The sequence below is a fragment of the Podarcis liolepis genome (genome assembly GCF_965112155.1).
Source record: "Podarcis liolepis genome assembly, chromosome: 10".
NCBI classification, from domain to species: Eukaryota; Metazoa; Chordata; class Lepidosauria; order Squamata; family Lacertidae; genus Podarcis; species Podarcis liolepis.
In genome coordinates, this window is record NC_139562.1 from 15153274 (window position 1) to 15173053 (window position 19780).

Genomic DNA, 19780 nt, shown 5'->3' on the forward strand with positions numbered 1-19780 from the left:
CCGGGGCTCTCACACCGTGCCAGGGCGAGGCGGCGCGGCCCACTGACGTCATCGCGGCTCGCCGCCGCCCTCGACTTCCCTGTTCCCTCCCCTCCCTCGGGTCGCCGTGGTTACCGAGGACTGCAAGTTGCTCGGGCGAGCGTGGGGCATTAAGTGGGAGAAGGAAAATTAAAATTAAAACTCGCCTGAAGGCCGCCTCTCCGGATATGAAGCTATCTTTCGAATTTTTTAATTTTTCCCGCGGCACACCAGGCAACGTCTCGCGGCACACTAGTGTGCCACGGAACACCGGTTGGGAAACACTGATCTAGGCATCTGGCTGGCCACTGTGAGATCAGGATGCTGACCATGATGGGCTTTTGGTCTGATCCAGCAGCACTCTTATTTCCAGTTTTCTGGAGAAAGTAGGGAGAGTTAACATAGGAAATACCCTGAGGTCCATGTCATGAAGCCCCATCTCTGCCTGCCCTCCAGATCCAACATAGAAACCTTTCAGAGCTCCAAAGGAGCAGACAGTTCAGGGGTTTTGTAAGGACTTTTATGCATCACATCTGAAAAGCACCCGTTATCTTTGCAGTTCTGCTCTACAATGTCTCCATTCATAGTCCTTCTTATGAAACAGAATAAGAACCAGGTTAGCAGCCAACAGAGTTCTAATTGGAGGAAGGTAACTGCTGCTGCTTCCTAAAGCATTCAGTTAGAAAAGGCTGTTTATGATCTTCTATCCACATGGTAGACGGGGGAATCAAGGATAACCCTGTGGATGATACAACTGGGCACAGTTGGCCTTCCATTTTTCAAAACAGCAGGCTGCGACTACAGTCCATGATTTCCCCACAAAACTGACAATGATCTCTGCAGACCCACTGCCTTCATGCCCATTTTCAGGCTTTCTGGCAAGTATTCCCTGGTGCTGGGCACCTTTTAATGATCTCTTTTAATGTATCGATGTTGTTCCTGTGGTAGTGAAGCCTCTGGCATGGATTGGCTGAGCAGGTGTGGTCGCACAGAATGTTCAGTGGCTCAGGGAACAAAGCAAACTCTCCAATCCAGATTCTCTGAGAGAAGGGGTGGTGGTCAGTTTGACTGGGATTAAAACCTCACACAGGAACAGAATGGGGACAGGGAAACTAAATCCTAGCCCAAAGGCAAGGAGGCTGAAGAAAGGGTGCACAGTAGGCAATGGAACCAGGGGAAACTGCACATTTGGTGGGGTCATTTGTCCCCCATGAAAGATGTGGCGCTGATGGTGGGGAGATTTTCAGTGACTTTGGGGGTGCTGACCAAGTGCCATGAATTTTCAGCATGGGATGGGGGAGGGGCAAGCCATTATCTAAGATTACAAAGGGCACTCCACTTCCCTCAAGCATGAACACTCTGCTTCTTCTTCAGGCAAACAGCTGTAATCTGGGCAGCCTGGAGGGTTTCCCACTGGCAAAAATGCTCTATACGTGATACCACCAGGAGCATTCCTGGAAAATGGCTGCCTCCATTGGCAGGTCTAGGGTTTTGTTTAATCTTAGCTAACCAGGCACTGGCTTGGCTGGCTGGGGCTGATGGGAATTGTAGTAAAAACCCTCTGGAGGTTAATGAATGTTGATCAGTTCTGTCAGTTGTGACTTCTACTGCAGCACTGTGACTGAGAAATCTTAAACGGGCTATGAAGGCCCCCAAAACCTGTAGGGCTGGTTACATTCACATATTGATTTGAACTAACCTTCTCATTTTTTAAGCTGTAGGCTTTTGTGGTTGTGTTTTTTTTTTGGGGGGGGAGGGAAGTGTCACAGCCCAGCCTGTAACAACATCAGAATATGAGGCATACAAATTAAATGTCTTGGTGAATGCCCCAAATTCTGTGAGTGTCAACATTCATGCAGGAATGTTGTTAATCCCAGATGAATTTTGTTAATCCCAGATGAACCACCCTGCTTATTTTTTTAGCATTCAGGACACACTCTTCTTCTTGTTCTTCTTCTTTGGCATTTAAAGGAATTATTTTTCAACCTCAAGATAGAACACATCTGAATATATAAACATAAGACCGAATCCCCTTCAGAGGTGGTCAGTTCCAGCTCATTAAGAACTTTGCCAAACTCTTGAAATCAAATGGGACCATCTGGGCTATTTGTTTTTCCGCTTGGCTACTATGGGATTTGGAGGAATAAAGTAGTTGGCTGACCAGCAAGAATATGTTGCAGGCGGTGGGGGAGAGAGAATGAATGAAAAGAGAGACCTTTTCTCATAAACTGGAAACTTTGCTCCAGAGGTTTCGTCATGCACGATCTTGCATGAACATAAACAAGGAGGCGATAAGATGCTTAACAATAAGCCATCCTTTCCTGAAACCTTGTTGAATTTTGTACTGAGAATATGATAAGAAGAACCCTGCTGCATCAGGCCAATGGCCCATCTAATTTAGCATCCTGTTATCGCAGTGGCTAACCAGATGTCTTAAGAAGTAAACGGCTGGTTATTTAATATATTGCTATACTACTTTTATCAACAGAGGGAGGGCGAGACCCTTGAGGGATGATGACGATGATGATTTTGCCTCACATGCCTCTTGACCAGGCTTCCTCAACCTTGGCCCTCCAGATGTTTTGAGACTACAATTCCCATCATCCCTGACCACTGGTCCTGCTAGCTAGGGATCATGGGAGTTGTAGGCCAAAAACATCTGGAGGGCTGAGGTTGAGGAAGCCAGCTCTTGACAGACATTTCTTTTAGGGGAAGGCCTGTAGCTCAATGGCAGAGCATATGGCTTTGCATGTAAAAGGTCCTAGATTCAATTGCTCGTGTCCCCAGGTAGGTCTAGAAAGCAGCTGCCAGTCAGTGTAGACAATACTGAGCTAGATGGTCTGACTCAGTACATATAAGGAAGGCCTCTGTTATGTTGGGTGCTAAGGGCTGTGAGTTGGTGGGGGTGGGGCTGGGGCTGTTTGTGGTTCTGCTTCAGGCATCAAAATAGCAGAGAGGATAAAGCTTCTATTCTACCACCTGCATCTCTCCTAAAAGAACCACAGTTATTGTGCAGTCAGGATTGTTTACCACTTAACATTTACTTTCCTATCTTCTTGTTTAAGCCACCCACTGGCTCTGCCTCTCACTTAACCCTTCCCATGTGAAAGTACAGTACGGAGTTAAGTAGATTTCATGGTTGGTGAAGGCTGGCACGGATCCGTCAGCTCCCAAGGCATCTGGATTTGTGTAAGCTGGAAATACATTTGCATTTTTGCTTGGCTGGCTGCACATCAGGAGACAGCACAAGATGCTCCAAACACAACAAGTAGCAAGAACAACAACAACAAAACCAGTGTTTTCAAATGCCTCTCATGTTGTCAGACAACACAGGAATGATATTTGCATAATTATCTCCACATATAATGAATTAACATCCATTCCGGAAACCAAAGCTTTGCATTCTTTCTTTCCTTTTTTTATAAACATATTAATTTTCCTCCTTGGCTGCTATTTCTAACTTGCCAGAACTGGAAAGAGAGATAATAAAATGCCCCTTTAAGTGCAGAACAAAGATCTCGAATGAAGTAAGAGAGGAATATAAAACAGGGATGTGTATGTCTTGCATCTGGCCTGGGAATCTGCAGGTTAGAGGATTCACAGGTGTCTAGTGCTGCAATCCTAACCTCCCCTTACCCCACTGAATTCAATAGGACTTGCTTCTGAGTAGATGTGGTTAGGATCGCCCTGTAAGGTGGCAAAGGATCAAGGAGTCAGAGAGCTGGAAAACTTATCGTTTTGTACCCTTTACCCTTTGTAACCTAGGGTAGGGCATTATCTTCCTAAAAGCATCTGGGTAGCTTAGGTGAGCACAAGGCACACAGCTTTGTCCTCTTAATGGAGAGGGTTGGCCTGGGAGCTCAGGAAGAAGAGCTAGGGGATATGTCACTGTTCCCCCCTCATCACTCCTCAGCCTAGCTGTCAACTTTCAGATTTGAAAATAAGGGATCACCAGCCTCATCTGTCCTGGGGAGCCTCAAAAATAAGGGATCAGCAGCCTCATCTGTCCCGGGGACAGTCTACAGGTATCTAACAATCCGGGATAGAAGTGGGAAGCAGCGGGAAACTGCGCTAGAATAAGGGAATTTTCCGCAAAAAAAGGGAAGGTTGACAGCTATGCTCCTCAGCACCCATGATCTGAGATAGCTACCTCACTCTGCCCAGAGCATCTGGGGGTGCTGGGGTGACACTCTGGGATCTGATATGTGGCAGAAGTTTTGTTGCATGAAAAGGGAGCTTAATCTGTTTCCACTTCTCCATTACTGCTTCGTTAAGTGCACAAATCATTGCAAAATAAACTTTTTAAAGTTTCCAGTGACCTCCCCTGTAAGCACTGCTTCCTTTCCACAGGGCTTTTCACTGAGAAGCACATTAAGAAGAAGAGAAGAGTTTGGTCTTGATATCCCACCTTTCACTACCCTTAAGGAGTCTCAAAGAGGCTAACAATCTCCTTTCCCTTACCTTCTGTGAGGTGAGTGAGGCTGAGAGACTTCAGAGAAGTGTGACTAGTCCAAGGTCACCCAGCAGCTGCATGTGGAGGAGCGGGGAAGCGAACCCGGTTCACCAGATTACGAGTCCACTGCTTTTAACCACTACACCACGCTGGGTGTACACACGTTGTGGGTTCTACTTACACACAATTTTCATCACTCACCCTCCTTCAAAGTGAATAGGGTGGGAATAGATTACACAAATGTGCACCCCCACATCCCACATAATGCATGTCCGATCCTTTGGCTCTCTCCCCACAAATGGTCACATTTCCCCTCACCCTCCTTCCTTTCTTGTTCCTGGAGCAAAGCTATTCCTTGGACTTTGGGGAATAAATAAGCTACAGTTATTTCCTCTAAACTCAGCTCACTGGATCCATCTCTCCATTCTCAGATTAAAATATCACTGTAGCATGAGGTGATAAATTGAGGTCTTAAGTGTGTGCCGTTCCCTTCATCAGATACAGCCAAGGCTGAAACTCCAGCCGTGAGCCTATGTCTGAAATCTCGGCTGGCTCCAGGACTCAAGGAGAGAGGGGAGGCCCTTTCCTCTGATGCCTGTTTATACACCTTGTTGCTCAGACTCATCAGACAACAGATTACTGACTGAGCTCCGGTCCCAGTTGGACTTGGGTCAGTCTGAAGTTTAAAACGGGGGCTGGGGGTAGCAAAAACTTTTCTATGAAAATCAAACCACCAGATTTTACTAAATCAACTTGTTAAAATTGTAGAGAAAAACTTTTTCATTTACTTTTACAGGGGAAGGGCACATTTATTGGCCCTGGTTCAATCCCAGGTGTCTCTTAAAAGGGGCTGGTCAGAATGCAAGCGATAGGAGGAAAGACACACACCCTTGACACAAACAACCTTGGAAGAGTAACTGCTAATCATGGTGATCCTGTGTGTGGAAGCCATGCAAAAGGTGAATACCATGCCAGGGATTAGCAGGAAAGGAACTGTTAAACCGTTGCGCTGTCACAATGCCATTATATGAATTTGTGGTGCAACTACATTTGGAATGCTGTGTGCAGTTTTGGTCACCTCAAAAAGGATATACAGTCATATCTTGGATCCCGAATGCCTTGGTACTCAGGCGTTTTGGTTCTCAAACGCTGCAAACCTGGAAGTGAGTGTTCCAGTTTCTGAACGTTCTTTGGAACCTGAATGTTTGACAGGGTTTCCATGACTTCCAATTGGCTGCAGGAGCTTCCTGCACCCAATCAGAAGCCATGCTTTGGTTTCCAAACATTTTGGAAGTCGAATGGACTTCCAGAATGGATTCAGTTTGACTTCCAAGGTATGGCTGTAGTAGAGTTGGGAAAGATTTGTAAAACGGCAACCACAATGATCAAGGGGATGGAACAACTCCGCTATGAAGAAAGGTTGTGGCATTTGAGACATTTTAGTTTAGAAAAAAGGTGAGTAATTATTTCCTCCTCCTCCTCCTCCTCCTCCTCCTCCTCCTCCTCCTCCTCCTCCTCCTCTTCTTCTTCTTCTTCTTCTTCTTCTTCTTCTTCTTCTTCTTCTTCTTTACATGCCACCCATCTGATCGGGTTGCCCCAGCCACTCTGGGCAGCTCCAAACAGAATATTAAAACACAATAAAACATCGAACTTTAACAACTTTGAGAGCCAGTGTGGTGTAGTGGACTCATAATCTGGTGAACCGGGTTCGCTTCCCCGCTCTTCCACATGCAGCTGCTGGGTGACCTTGGGCCAGTCACACTTCTCTGAAGTCTCTCAGCCTCACTCACCTCACTCAGTGTTTGTTGTGGGGGAGGAAGGGAAAGGAGATTGTTAGCTGCTTTGAGACTCCTTAGGGTAGTGATAAAGCGGGATATCAAATCCAAACTCTTCTCTCTTCTTCTTCTTCCTCTCTTCCCACACACAAATAGCCACAGCCACAGGATTGTTCATTTTACAAAGGCTAGTGACAGGGTGTGTAAATCAGGGTGCTGAGGGACCAAGAGGGCACAGCCTAAGGTGGCCTTACAGCACCTCCCTACTGGTCTTTGGGCTCAGTTGGCACCCCAGTCGGATGTGAAGGCCAGTGAGAGGACACCAGAGGAATGGGCAGGGGGAAACCCATTTTTCTCAATTTTTTGAGGAATTTTGCAGGCCTTCACCTGGAACACTGAACATCTGTATCTCTCTCCAGCTGTTCCTTATCTGCCTTATCAAGCCCCACTGCCAGGGAGGAGAAATGGCAGGTCCTGACTGGCTGCAGGCTTGCCTCCCAGCCAGTCTCAACCAGTAAGCCCTGCTGGCAGGAGCCCTGATCCTGCACCCCCACAGGAGGGAAACAAGATCCTGTACCCCCCACAGGAGGGAAACAAGATAAGCAATTGGGCAGTCACTGGTGGTCTGTGACACAGCCCTGTAAAATAAGCCATCCCTTATATTGCAGTGGTGGGACAGTGGCTGCCTCATTTTGGATCCCAGCAATTGGTTGGAAGAAAAAAAACACTTTGCATATTAGAAATGCTATTGAAATTATATGTTTTGATGCCAGTGCTGATTTATTGCTTTTCCTGTGCAATTTTTTTTTTTTGTATTTTGTTTTCCAGTACGCTTTGCAAAATGTTAATTTATCTGCCAACCGGGTTATGGGTTTGTAAACGGCAGTTCAGTGAAATTAGGTAAATGTCCCTTTTTTTTGGAGGGAGGGGGAAGCAATTAAAATCACTTTGACTTTGCCTGTTTGCCTGTTCTCTGGTATCCAGTGGCAATGCCTGGGCATCGGAGTCAGACTAAGACTCTGTTCTTCAACAACGGGGAGAAAATATATGTGGTTGTTCTTGTCGTATGGACAAAAATAGCACAGTATAAAACACAAAGCCTAGAAAAAGGTCAAAACTGATGTTTACCAGGGTCTACTTCACATTGCCTCCTACAGTCTGGTTCATTTTTATTTATTTATATTAAATTTCTATCCCAAAGGAATCCAGGTGTTACAACAATCGAAACATATTAAAAACAATTCCAAAAGTGTATGATTCGAATATAGTAATGGTCTGTATGTTTTAATCTCTCTCTCTCTCTCTCTCTCTCTCTCTCTCTCTCACACACACACACACACACACACACACACTCTACTAATGTTTGTCCCTTTTTAAATAAATGCTTTCCCCCCTATGGTTTTAGCTGTTTCTGTTTTAGCTGTAAGACGCCAGCCATGCTCCCTGGTTTCTAGGTGCAGCCGCTCCCCATCACCCCACATGTAGGTCTGCCCCTGCTTTCTTTTCACTTTTTTTTAAAACCTCCTGCAAAAGGGCACTTTTTTCCTGTTGGAGAACAGCCTTTACCAAAGGTGTCATGGGCTTTGAAGACACTTGAACTCAGGACGCAAGGGAGAAACATGCTAAGAGGAAGGCACACTTGGAAAATCCACACTGTGATCAACTCCTGCCCGGAATCCAGTGTCCCCACTGTGGAAGGACGTGTGGATCCAGAATTGGCCTCTACAATCACTTACAGACTCATTGTTAAAACCGTGTTTATGGAAGACAATCTTACTCGGCTATGAGTGATCACCAAAGAAGAATTGGTGAACAGCTAGTGGCTATCACCTTCTTGCCCCGGTTGTAAATTTTTGAAGGTCACTGTTGGAAAAGAATAGCAAACTAGATGGAACTTAGTGTGACCCAGACTTGCAGATCTTCAGTTCTTGAATCAAGTTGCCTAGCTTGCCACATGAACTAATCTCACCTAGTTCACTGATAATGCAACAAAGAGGTTGCAAAACACATCTCAATTCTGGCTTGATGCTAAGCTTGCGTTTGAGAACTGCATCCTCCCAAACGATTTCTCTGCAACCTAGAAATGTGTCAATTAACAGATTTTTCAGAAACCCAATCCAAGATTCCTGAGCTGTGCATTTATTTATTTTTTGAAACCTTGGATGTTCCATTTTGTGAAAAGGGGAATAAAATGGAACCAGGCCATTCATTATTATTTTTTAATTCTCTGTTACCTAAATATTTGTAGATATGGTACAAATACCTTATTCAATTTAAATCACATTATCTTATTCAATTTAAATATAGACAGAATTGTTCAAAGTTAATGGTAATACTTATTGTTATAGTTGCCTTAGTAACAGAATTTCCTCATGCTGCTATCTCTGCCTTTAGATAATGTCAACTCCTTACGTCTGCATTTAGGTTAATATGCAAAATAGTTTATCATACCGTAAAGGCTCACTCACTCACTCATTTTCTAAAGAAGGATCCACAGAAGGGAGGGGGTATCTCTGGTGTTTAAGAGTACTTCTAAACATTACTTCCAGCAGATTTATCAGCAAATATGACAGGAGACATGGATATCTAGCAGTAAGGGGTGGTAGCACCACTGTTATAAGAATCTGAACCATGGGGGACAACTAACAGTGACTCCCCTGAAAACCACAGTGATTGGGTAGGGATATAAGGAGTCAGATGATCCCCAACGAATTCTGAACCCAAGTTGTTAAGTACTGTAGCCTATAAATTAATATGGGAACCTTGAACATGAGCCTTTAATGTCAATAGCCCAGTCCTGTAGAATACCCTGCTGCTAGAGATACAGCAGGCGTCTTCTGTGCCGAAAACTTTTCTATTCTGACAGGCTTATGCATCCTCCACAATAGTCTATGAGGTTTGTTTTTCATTTATTTTTTGCTTTTAACTTTTTTCTGATTTTATTATTTGGTTTCATGCTTTTATACTGTAAACCACTGTGATATATGTTTATGGTACAGTGGAATATACATATTTTTAAAAATAAAATGTTAAATAAACATTGAATAGATAAAAAGAATCTTGAATTAATGCAATATGTAATGATGGCCACAACTTGGATGGCTTTAAAGGGGGATTAAGAAATTTCATGGTGGCTATGACTCATGATGGGTACAGCTATGTTGCCTCTGAATACTAGTTGCTGAGGATCAGGAGCAGGAGAGAGGGTGATTGTGGGTGTTTCGAAGAGGCATCTAGTTGGTTACTGTGGGGACATAATGCTAGACCAGATAGGCTTTTGGTCTGACCCAGCAGGGCTCGTCTTAGGTTCTTGCTCAAAATAACTATGGATTTTTGGGGGGCAACAGTGGAATGAGCTTCCTGAAAGCTGTATTAAACTGATTAATGGGGCACCAGCTATTACCAAACTCTAAAACGTTTAGCAGTTCCATATAGCATTCTTTAGGATGCAATTTATGTGACGAATGCTGTTGAGAATATCATCATATTGTGCTTCATTGAATTTTGTTAATGACTTGGGCTTGTAATTATTTTGTAGTTTGCAATTTGCCTTTCTGAGCTCTCACTCAGTCACTTTATTAGGGTATGATTTATATGAGAAACTTCATTAAGAGTGTTAATCATGGTGTCTAGATTGGAAATTAAAACATGCTCATCAAGATTACAAATGGAGGAATTTCCATTTTCCTTCCACATAAAGGCACAAATTAACATGATACTTAATTCCATAGCTTAACTTCCAGTAAACAACAGACACATGCCCCTTTTGTCTACCGTTAGCTGAGCTGCAGAGGGAATAATTCTGCTCTGTTTAGAGGCCAAAACAAAGAAAAATGGGAATTTTCCAACTTCCTTCTTATGCTGTTTGAAGGGGGGGGGGGGGGAGACAGTGGCTTAGATGCTTTTATGGGCATCTTTTTCTCTTTCTGCCTGTCTAGGGCAGCGAAAGAAGCAACCAGAGGGAGAAAGTGGATAGGGAGAAGTTTGAAGAAAGTGAATAGAGAGAAGTTTTTCTCCTTCTGTCATAATACTGGAATTTGGGACATCCAATGATGTCCAATAAATGTTGGAACACTCAGGGAAAGCAAAGGAAAGTGATTCTTCACCTAGTTAAACAATGGAATTCCTTTCCCCAAGAGATAGCAATGGTTTTAGAGGGATAATAGACAAAATCACACCTTTCCATGGCTGTGCTGTACCTTCACTGTCAAAGGCAGCATGTCTCTAAACGCTACTTGCTGGGAATCACAACTGGGGAGAGGGTTGCTGCACCCAAGTCCTGCTCTCCTGCTTCCCATGGGGGCGTGTGGTTGGTCACTGTAGGAACAGAGGGCTGGACTAGATGGGCCTTTGGCTTGATCCACCATGACTCTTATTCTGTTCTTATAGGGGACAGGTGCCCCTAAAGCACACACACTCTGAAAATTCTAAAACATGGACACAGGCCCCCAAAGCCTGGCATCCCTTGCTGCAGTTCTTCGTTTTCTTTCAGTTTAAAAGCTGCAGAGAGGGGCTAACTGTTATGTACTCAGTGGTCTGTGTTTGCCTGAGCTTGAGTCTGGACTAAGGATTCTGAGCCCCTGTGTTCTGATTCGATACATGATATCCAATCACAGAACATTGCAGGATTTGGGCCTCTGCCATTGGCCCTTAAACCAATGATTTGCAGCTTGGAAGTTTAGGCAGCCAATCACGTTGGGAGTGGGAGCGGCCGAGGCCTTCAGAAATGTATATAAGCAGTTGCTTTGCTCCTGTTGTCCAGTTCTGTTAATTCAATAAAGCTTCTTGTTGTTATCACTGTGTCTTGCCTCGTGGGAACCCACCTACATTTCACTAACTGAGTTCAAGAAATGAGGCTGGGGGTGGGGTAACACTTTTCCCCCAAGCCATTTTCCTGCTTTCAGTTTTTCTCCTTCCAAGCTGTGGATTGCTTTGCAGGAGCAAATATCTAGGGGGACATTATGGTGTCTGTATGGGCTTGTCCACACGCCCGCTTGTCCCGTGCCTAGGAAGCACTGATCCTAGCAGTTTTCCACTTCCTAGGCATGGAGCCGTTCACAGGGATTTGCACCGTGTTTCTCACACCCAAAGCCATTCCTCTGCCCACTGTACCACCAATGTTATAAGCTTTATCCTTTGCTTTTGCATCCTGTAGGAAATATGTCAGGAGCTCACAGAACCTCTTTTGACATAAAGCTACAGTCATTTCCCCTGAACACAGCTCACTGGCTCCATCTCTCCATACTGTGATTAAAATCTTACAGTAGCATGAGGTGATAAATTAAGGTCTTAAATGTGTGTCATCCCTTCGTCAGGTACAATCAAGTGTGAAGGCTCCTTGCAGCATGTATATGCGTCAGAGGACTCTCTTCAGCCTTCAGAGATCAATAGGGGCAAGGCAGCAGACCCTCCCAGAACTCCTCTTCATATATTTTCTTGCCCCTCACAGTGGCCTTGGTTGCTTGGTGTCCTAGTTCCCGGGTATGCCAGTTTCCTATGTTCAAGGAATACATTTTGTAACGGAGCATTGTGTCATGGGAGTCCCTTCTTGCAGCCTGAAGTGGTTCAGTCCAGGCACAGGCTGGCAGTGGTTAGTGATAAATTCTGAACTACAGGAACTCATCATGACAGCTCCTATAGCTATGTCCCAATGAGGCAGCTGTTTTGATCTGTCATATGTTATGTATGATCTATCATATACACACACTCTCACACACACAAAACAGGGGGTGAGGCATAAAATATGGGGTCCTGATACTTTGTGCTGTGGATGACAGCACAAAATGGCTGCTATGGGCACCAAATGAAGAAGAAAAAAGATTTTTTTTTTATAAAAAAGTTGGCAGTACTCCATACCAGCAAATACTGTCACAAAAAAGTGCTGCACAACATAATATCTAATTTAGTAGGATCAGAGTTGTATTCACTGATTCTTCCCTCTGACTGCATAGATTTGGCTTGTAAAACACACTGAGTTATAACAAAAGATCTTCAGCCAACTAAACTGCAATCTCTAGCTTTTAACTAAATATGCAAAACAATCTTGTAAAGAAGACTTACCATTTAGCATGCTTGCATGAAAGGGGAACCCTTTCAAAGAGAAGGAAAGAAGTATTTAGCCTCTGCTTCCTCATTTCCTCTGATTTTCTCTATGCTAAACTGTCAAAGCCAAACCTCATTATCACCTTACTCACTTGTCAGAGCAAGGAGGCCAGTTGGTTACCCTGGCGCTCTGGCAGATGATGCCTTCTGCTCTGAAGAAAGGCTGCGAGCTGCCTTTACCTTCATTCCCCTTCCAATACACAGACTTACCACCCATAAATTCTACAAACCCACAAATGAATAAAAACCCATATGGGGACATTGGAAAAACTTCTTTTATCAAAGATGGAAGAAGGCCAGTGTGTTCAGTTTGAGCCTAGGTGAGTCTGCAACAATGATTTTCTTCTTTTATATGAAATGCCACTGGAGAGTAGCAATATTTGAGAGGAGAGAAATGAAAGCTCTAGCCTGTTCCTCTGATCATTTCAGTCTGTTCCAGCCACCAGCTGAACTGAATGCATATATGTCAATGCTGCTTGCTGAAATAAGAGATGAACCCAATTTGCTCCCCAAAAAGCCTCACAAATTTTTCTGCGGTGATTCTTTTTAAGTCAAAAGTGCTCTGAATATTTTATTTGTTGGATATTTACTGTACTGTATTTGAGACCTGTATTTCACATTCAAAAATGTACTGGTATTGAACTGCATTTTATGGTGACCTGGAATGCTACTTTGCATTAGACAGTAGTTAATGTGCTACAGGATTTGGTGCCTGACTGTAACTGGTATTTAGTATCCACAACATTTCCCTCAAAACAAAGCCCCATTGGATTCGATGGGATTTACTCCCAAGTAAGCATGCATAAAAATGCAGCCTTAGGGTGCCTCCAGACTGTATTTAGAGGGAGGGATTCGCATGCACACTGGAATTTTAGATTTCTGTATCTAAAGTGGATTATAGTGCCTTAGTACAGCACATCTCCTTTGAAAAAGAAACTGGACATTTTCTGGTTTAGAAAGAGAGGGAAATGCATTGAGAAATGCAGATTGAAAGGAAGTACTTACAGGAATACATGTAAATAGCCCACAAATAAAACAGGATGGATGCTCCTTGTCAAATAACAGCCCCAGAAACAAATTGGAATGAATGTTCAATAAAGACCAGATTTTGAACACCACCAGATGTTCTTTTTATTGTGCATCATGATGATTTGTGTCCATGGTGATATTGGGGTGGTTATGCTTGATCCTGCGCTCAATACTGTTTGTGCCTGCAAAAGTTCTGGGGTGGACATACAGTGCATGTCCCATAACCTTCTGCTGAAATTCTGCCACTTATCATACCAATGTTCTGGACTGGGGGTGGACGGGAGGGAGGTTGTCTGCCTTTTGTTGCATTGTAGCACAAGAGTGTGCCCTCCCAAGCAATAATGTGGTAACACTGGGAAGCATCACAGAAAAACTAATACATCAGAATGATGTGTGGGGATTCCAGTATAAGGCACCACTTAATGTATCAGAATACACCTGCAAAAACAAAACAAAACAGGGACCCATATTCTAACCACCACATATACGGGTCATCTGGAAGATCCCTTCGACTTGCTCTGATTTCAGTAGGCATCAAATATGAATTCTCATCATACACTAAATATCTCAGATGGGGAGACAACCCTTAAATTTGTTGGTAAAAATTCACAGACAATGTGCAAATTTGAAATCGTGTACTGTATTTGAAGTTTGATTGGCAAACCTGGCAAGTTCAGAACATTTGCAAATATTTGTTCTGGCTTTAGCTGATATCAACACAAAGCCGTCATTGTGTGGGAAATGTCATTCTGTGCCAAGTTCGCAGAGTGGCAAAGGCTACTTTAGAAATTTGCAATGCCTTAAACAGAGAGCTGAATATAATTTTAATGCAATTAAATAAAAGCCATAAATTAGCACAGACAAAGAGCTTCTCTCTGATGCAGAAAGATTTAAATTAATCTTTCCTTATCCAGAATTACCTTTCATTTAAAATATTGATTTCTTTGATTTTTTTCATAGCAAAAGAAAATAATGAACTCTTGATGGAATAACCTTAATTGCATCTTGAGCTCCTAAAGAGATAGTGCTGTTCTAAATGCTGGGATTTAAATGGTTGCTTAAGGTAATTAATGCATATAATGAATGAAAATTATCAATTTTATGTCCTGAAATTGATAGACTCAAATAATATACTAAAATTTATTGATTCTGTGGAACTTACTGTAATTCCATCTCTACAAACCCTGCTTCAACCTGCTTCACATATGGAAATTCTAATTAAATTGTTCAAGGATCACATATTTCTTCCAGACTGTCATTATTTTCAATCACATACCAGCAAATTCAGGTCACATAGTTACAGCTGATTGGGAGATTGTGTGCAACAAGTCCACTTCCCCAAAGGAATGTATTTTTTGCAGTAAGGAAAGCGGTGGAGAAATGCCCTGGAAAGTGTGGGATAACATGCTTGATGCAACTCCATCTAACTACCCTATCAAACAAATCAGAAGGAATGCTCAACAACCAGGTTGCCTGGAAGCACCCATTGTAATAATTCTCTGTAGCTCAGGACGCCTGGTCACCTTAGACAGGAATGGCAGGATCCACCTGGGAGAACCGTGGCTACCTAATATTTAAAATGAGAACCCAGGCCGACCGTGCCAGAGCCTGAGCCTGAACTGCCCACACACAAATAAAAAAGAAGATCAGAAATAAAATCCCCCAAACCCAGACAATTGCTTTAACTTGTAAAAATCCCCCAGGATTTGTAGAACATGTAAAGTAGCTTTGTGTGAGAAAGGAGACTTTACCAGTTGTCAGGGGGAAGGCATCATCTGCATGGACAGAGCTCTACTTCCCAAGGACAACAGCAGCAGCTTTGCTTTTCTGTAAAATTTTGAATGGCAGCTGCTGCATCCTCCCTAACCCCATGGTACCGAGGAGCAGCTATTTTTCACTGCCTTCATGGCAAACATTTAAGTATCTGAAAGCTATTATCATCACATTTCTTCAATCTTCTTTTCTGCATGCTAAACATATACTGTTGCCTGATTCAAAAGTTGATATTAAAGCACAACAGGGAGCCATAAAGATGGGCCTCAGTGTTACTCAGTGATTCAGCAAATAGAATAGGATACTATAATACAGACACATGCTTGCTGATTCCCCTTAAACCACCACCTTAGTCCTCCCCTGGCACTAGCTGTTTCTCTTGCTTCTGCAAGACAATCAGTGTTGAAAGGGGAGGAAGGAAGTCCATTTCTCCCACTGCATGGGAGAGTTTGCAACTCTATCGGTCCTGTCTCTCTAGTGATTCCCCCCCCAAAGTAAAATTTAGAACAGGGTTTCCCAAATTTGGGTCTCCAGCTGTTTTTGGACTACACCTCCCATAATCCCTAGCTAACAGAATTAGTGGTCAGGGATTATGGAAACTGTAGTTCAAAATCACCTGGAGGTTTGGGAAACCCTGGTGTAGAAGGTAGTATAGAGAGTGTTAGTTTAGCAATCGGCTGCACTGATTCTCCAGCACAACTTGGTGCTCTCCAGCTGTTTTGGTCTGCAATTCCCATCAGCCGCTGCCAGCATGGCCAATGGTTAGGTATGATGGGTTCTGTAAGAGGGCCACTGCCAGTGAAGGCTGGTCCATTAGGGCAAATGGGGCAGTGCCCCAACAACCTGTTTGGATTCCTCCAAGCCAACCTGCTTCCTTACTTATATCCAGTCCAGGGGGTGTCACTGGCTGACAGATTTCTCCTCCTCTTTGGTTTTAGTGTTACGGCATACACACCAACACATTAGTAGCACAAATACAGCCGTCACCTTGCCCAACCTGAAATCATTTATGGTTGCTGTGAACATGCTGCTTTGAGACCCTGCTCCCCATAAGGGTGGGTGTGGTTACTCAATATGCTTTTGAAAACCTGTCCCTTGATAAGGGTATTCACTCCTTTTTCTTCCTGCACATGCCACAGGTGAATTAAGGAATTGGTGATTGCAGGGCCGGATTTAGGTTCGATGAGGCCCTAAGCTACTGAAGGTCATGGGGCCCTTGATATGTCCAGCTGTCCTTTGTCAACAACAAATTGTTGCTGTTTTTTGTGTTGAATATATGCTATATGGTAATTTATGGCCTAATAGGTATCTAAAACCATTTGCACATAACAAATTGGAGCCAACACAACACAACAACACAAAACACTGTTGCTGTATATGGGTTTCATTTTATTTGTTTTTTTATCTTATATTTTGGAAATGTACATCCAGTGTTTTTTCCCTTTAAATTTTTTTGGGGCCCCCAAGAGAGTGGGGCCCTAAGCTACAGCTTGTTTAGCTTATACGTAAATCCGGCGCTTAGTGATTGCAATATTGGTCTAGGCTCATGCACAATGTCATCAGGCAGGTGTAGATACATGCCCCCCACTGCAGAACAGCCACCATCCAACATGCACAGGTGTGTGTATGTGTGTGTGTGTGCAGAATCAACCTGCAATGCGTCACCGCCCACGCCCCAGAATGAAACCAGTTTCTCAATAAGTGATTTTCAGGGGCATTCCCCCCCAATAGATCTAGATTGTGCGTGGAATACACAGGATAAAAGCAAGCAAACAAACCAATAACTTGGTCCCCAAAGATTCTAGAATAGATATGTATATGCAGCCTCTGCCTCAAGAAACATTTGTTCTTTTACCAGGAAGCACCTTGAAACTTGGTGTACATGCATGCGGACGTGAGCTGTTTTAATATATTGACAGGGAAACTGTTTGGTTTGCCTTAGAAAAACCTTGTCTGAAAACATTTGCATTCTTCCCCCTTCTTGCTAAAGATTTCTCTTTTTTTGAGGCTACAGTTGTGCATCCCCCATTTTTATTCCTTTAACTGTTTGGAATATTAACTCTTCTTCAGCTCAATAGTGGAGATTGATTCAAATGAAAGCAAACACTTTCCAGGGCTAATGCATTATGCAGTCAGGGTAGCAAAAGATTACAAGTCTAACCAGGTTTAGTATTCACTCATTACTGCGGAGGTCAAACATGCATACCTGTATCTAGTTCCATTAATGTCTGTTATTTTGCCAGCCTCAGCCTCTCTTAGAATTCTTAGAGCATTGAGGAGGTTTCCGCCCCCTTTTCATTTATTTTCAGAGTTGCCCTTGTAAAGGAGGCTTGCAATCAGCAAGTGTTTTCAAACAATGCTGTTGAAAGTTACTTTGAAATCCAAGGCAAGCAAAGCAACTTGGCAGCTCAAAGAACAGTGGGAAGTGATGTGGTCTCAATGCTTTGGATGGGTTGATAGGCAGGAGTAGCCATATGGAGACAGCAACACTTCTATCTGGCAGTTGCTGGAAAGCACAGTGAAATATACTCTGAGTCGAGAGTGGATTTCATGCTCTTTATTCAGCTCACAGTGGTGAGGAGGGAATGAAAGTCCCCTCAAAGTATCTGCTTTATATACATTATTTACACAATGGGCTGCACGTGATTGGCTAACTCCAGAATTCTCCTGTAGGCCAATCAGGTTGTGGATTCACTTCTATCTGGAACTGGATTGGGTGGCTCCTGCCGACCAATCATACTGCTGCATTGTTCTAGGACCAATCAGACTGCTGCATTCTGAATCCTATTGTTCTAGGACCAATCAGACTGCTGCATTTTGGATCCTATTGTTCTAGGACCAATCAGACTGCTGCAATTTGGATCCTATTCAACTCAGTACATAACACACAGGAAAGGAGACCGCTCTTGTGCTCAAATCCTGCTTACTGGTCTCCCACAGGCAACTATTTCGGGCACTGTGACAGAGGCTGAGAGGGCCCATGTGACAATGCAGACTGTCTGGAGGAGGCCGAGCACTCTGGAGAGCTGGTCACTGAAGCTGTGATGCATGCGATGCACACTGGGCCCCTTCAAAATTGAGGGCCCACGGTCCCCTGCCAACAAATATTGAGGGGGCCAAGGTGTCTTCGGCTGAAAAAAGGCTTCCATATCATTGCTCTGTTTGAAGGGCTGCCCAGTCCAAACCCAGTTTGAACATAAAGAACCATCGGGAGGGAGAACGGCAGGTGCTGTCATCCATCATCATCAGTTAGCACTAGGACAGCAGGCTGAGCAGGCATGCAGTACACCTGGTCACAGTCCCCCCCCCCCCCACTATGGAGAGGCACTCTGCATTTCTGTTTAAATTATAGAAAACTGCATCTATTCATATAAATTTATGGAAATCTGTGCCCTCTTTTTTAGCTTCCACTTTTGGTGATTCTTTCTTTGACAATGTGTAAATGGCCACTTCAGACTCAAGAGGCCTCTTCTGTGTATAATGAACTCTCCACGCCAATGGTTTCTCCTCCTCTCCTTTGCAAAGTCATTTTGCTCATGAAGTTAGGGGAACAGCATGGGGTGGAGCTAGCTAGCGGCAGGTGCTCATTTCTAGTTGAATGGAAACTTGAAGTGGTCTGGGACCAACTGAAAATTGGTCAAGGCTTTTAGAATGGAGGTGGTTGGTGGGGTTGTATTCCATTCCTCACTCCTTTTGAAGCTCACCAGCATCAGTGCTTCCACCACATAAGCAGCCCAATCCTATGCATGCTTACTCAGAAGTTCCACTGTTTTTAATGGGTAATTCTACACAGGAGTGCAGACATAAACTGTGTGGCTTCCTTTACCCTCTGTTTTTATGTTTGCATTTTCCACCTCTTCTGCTAGCCTTTAATTGTGGCATGTTCTGCGTCTATATTAGACTGTAAAATCATTTTGGGGAGGGATTTAGACTGAGATGGACAAAGACTTCAATCCTGTAGATCAAGGGTAACCTACATGGTTTCCTGCATATGCTTTGGACTACAGCTTTCATAACCCATGACCGTTGGCCATGCTTGCTGTTGTTGATGGGAGCTGTAGCCCATAACATCTTCTAGAGCAGTGGTTCCCAACCTGTGGGTCCCCAGATGTTGTTGGACTACAACTCTCTTCACCCCTGAGTTCTGGCCTTGCTAGCAAAGGGTGATGGGAGTTGTAATTCAACAACATCTGGGGACCCACAGGTTGAGAAAGGCTGTTCTAGAGGCTACTTCTGCTATACATTTTCCCCCCACCTAAAGGTGCAATTTTCTACTTTTTTACCCAGGAATCAATCCCACTCTAATCAGTGGAACCTACTTCTGAGTAGACATGCACAGGATTGCACAGTTAGTTCTCATGACTAACTTGGATTGCACCCATATCCTTTAAAATGCAGTACGGTATTGCTTAGTTCTTAAAACGTTTCTCTCTTGTAGCACTAAAAAAATGCTGTAACCTTCTTGTCACATTCTATTCTTAGGCTTCCAGGTATCTAAATAAAGTAGCACCCTCCTTCTTCAGTGTTAATCTGCTGTGAACTACAAATAACACCAATGGGGGGGTGGTAGGGAGGAGGTTCCCGTGTTTTTATTTTCAAACCTATATCACTGTTTAAAATTTGCATAAAC

At 43.6% G+C, this 19780-nt stretch overlaps 1 protein-coding gene across 2 annotated transcripts in view; it reads right to left on the minus strand.

The window, feature by feature from the left end:
- The window catches only part of LOC310687037 (uncharacterized protein), a 131959-nt gene that overhangs the window by 30462 nt on the left and 81717 nt on the right, over positions 1-19780 (minus strand). Inside the window, exons 3-4 of one of the 2 annotated variants that reach the window (XM_083461677.1) lie at positions 12307-12336; positions 8005-8109 (exon numbers count right to left, since the gene is read on the minus strand). In XM_083461677.1, coding sequence (XP_083317803.1) covers positions 8063-8109; positions 12307-12336 — 77 coding nt within the window. In that variant the 3' untranslated portion in view covers positions 8005-8062. Of the gene's footprint in view, positions 1-8004; positions 8110-12306; positions 12337-19780 lie in introns of those variants that run through there. The other variant, XM_083461676.1, reaches the window with a different exon arrangement.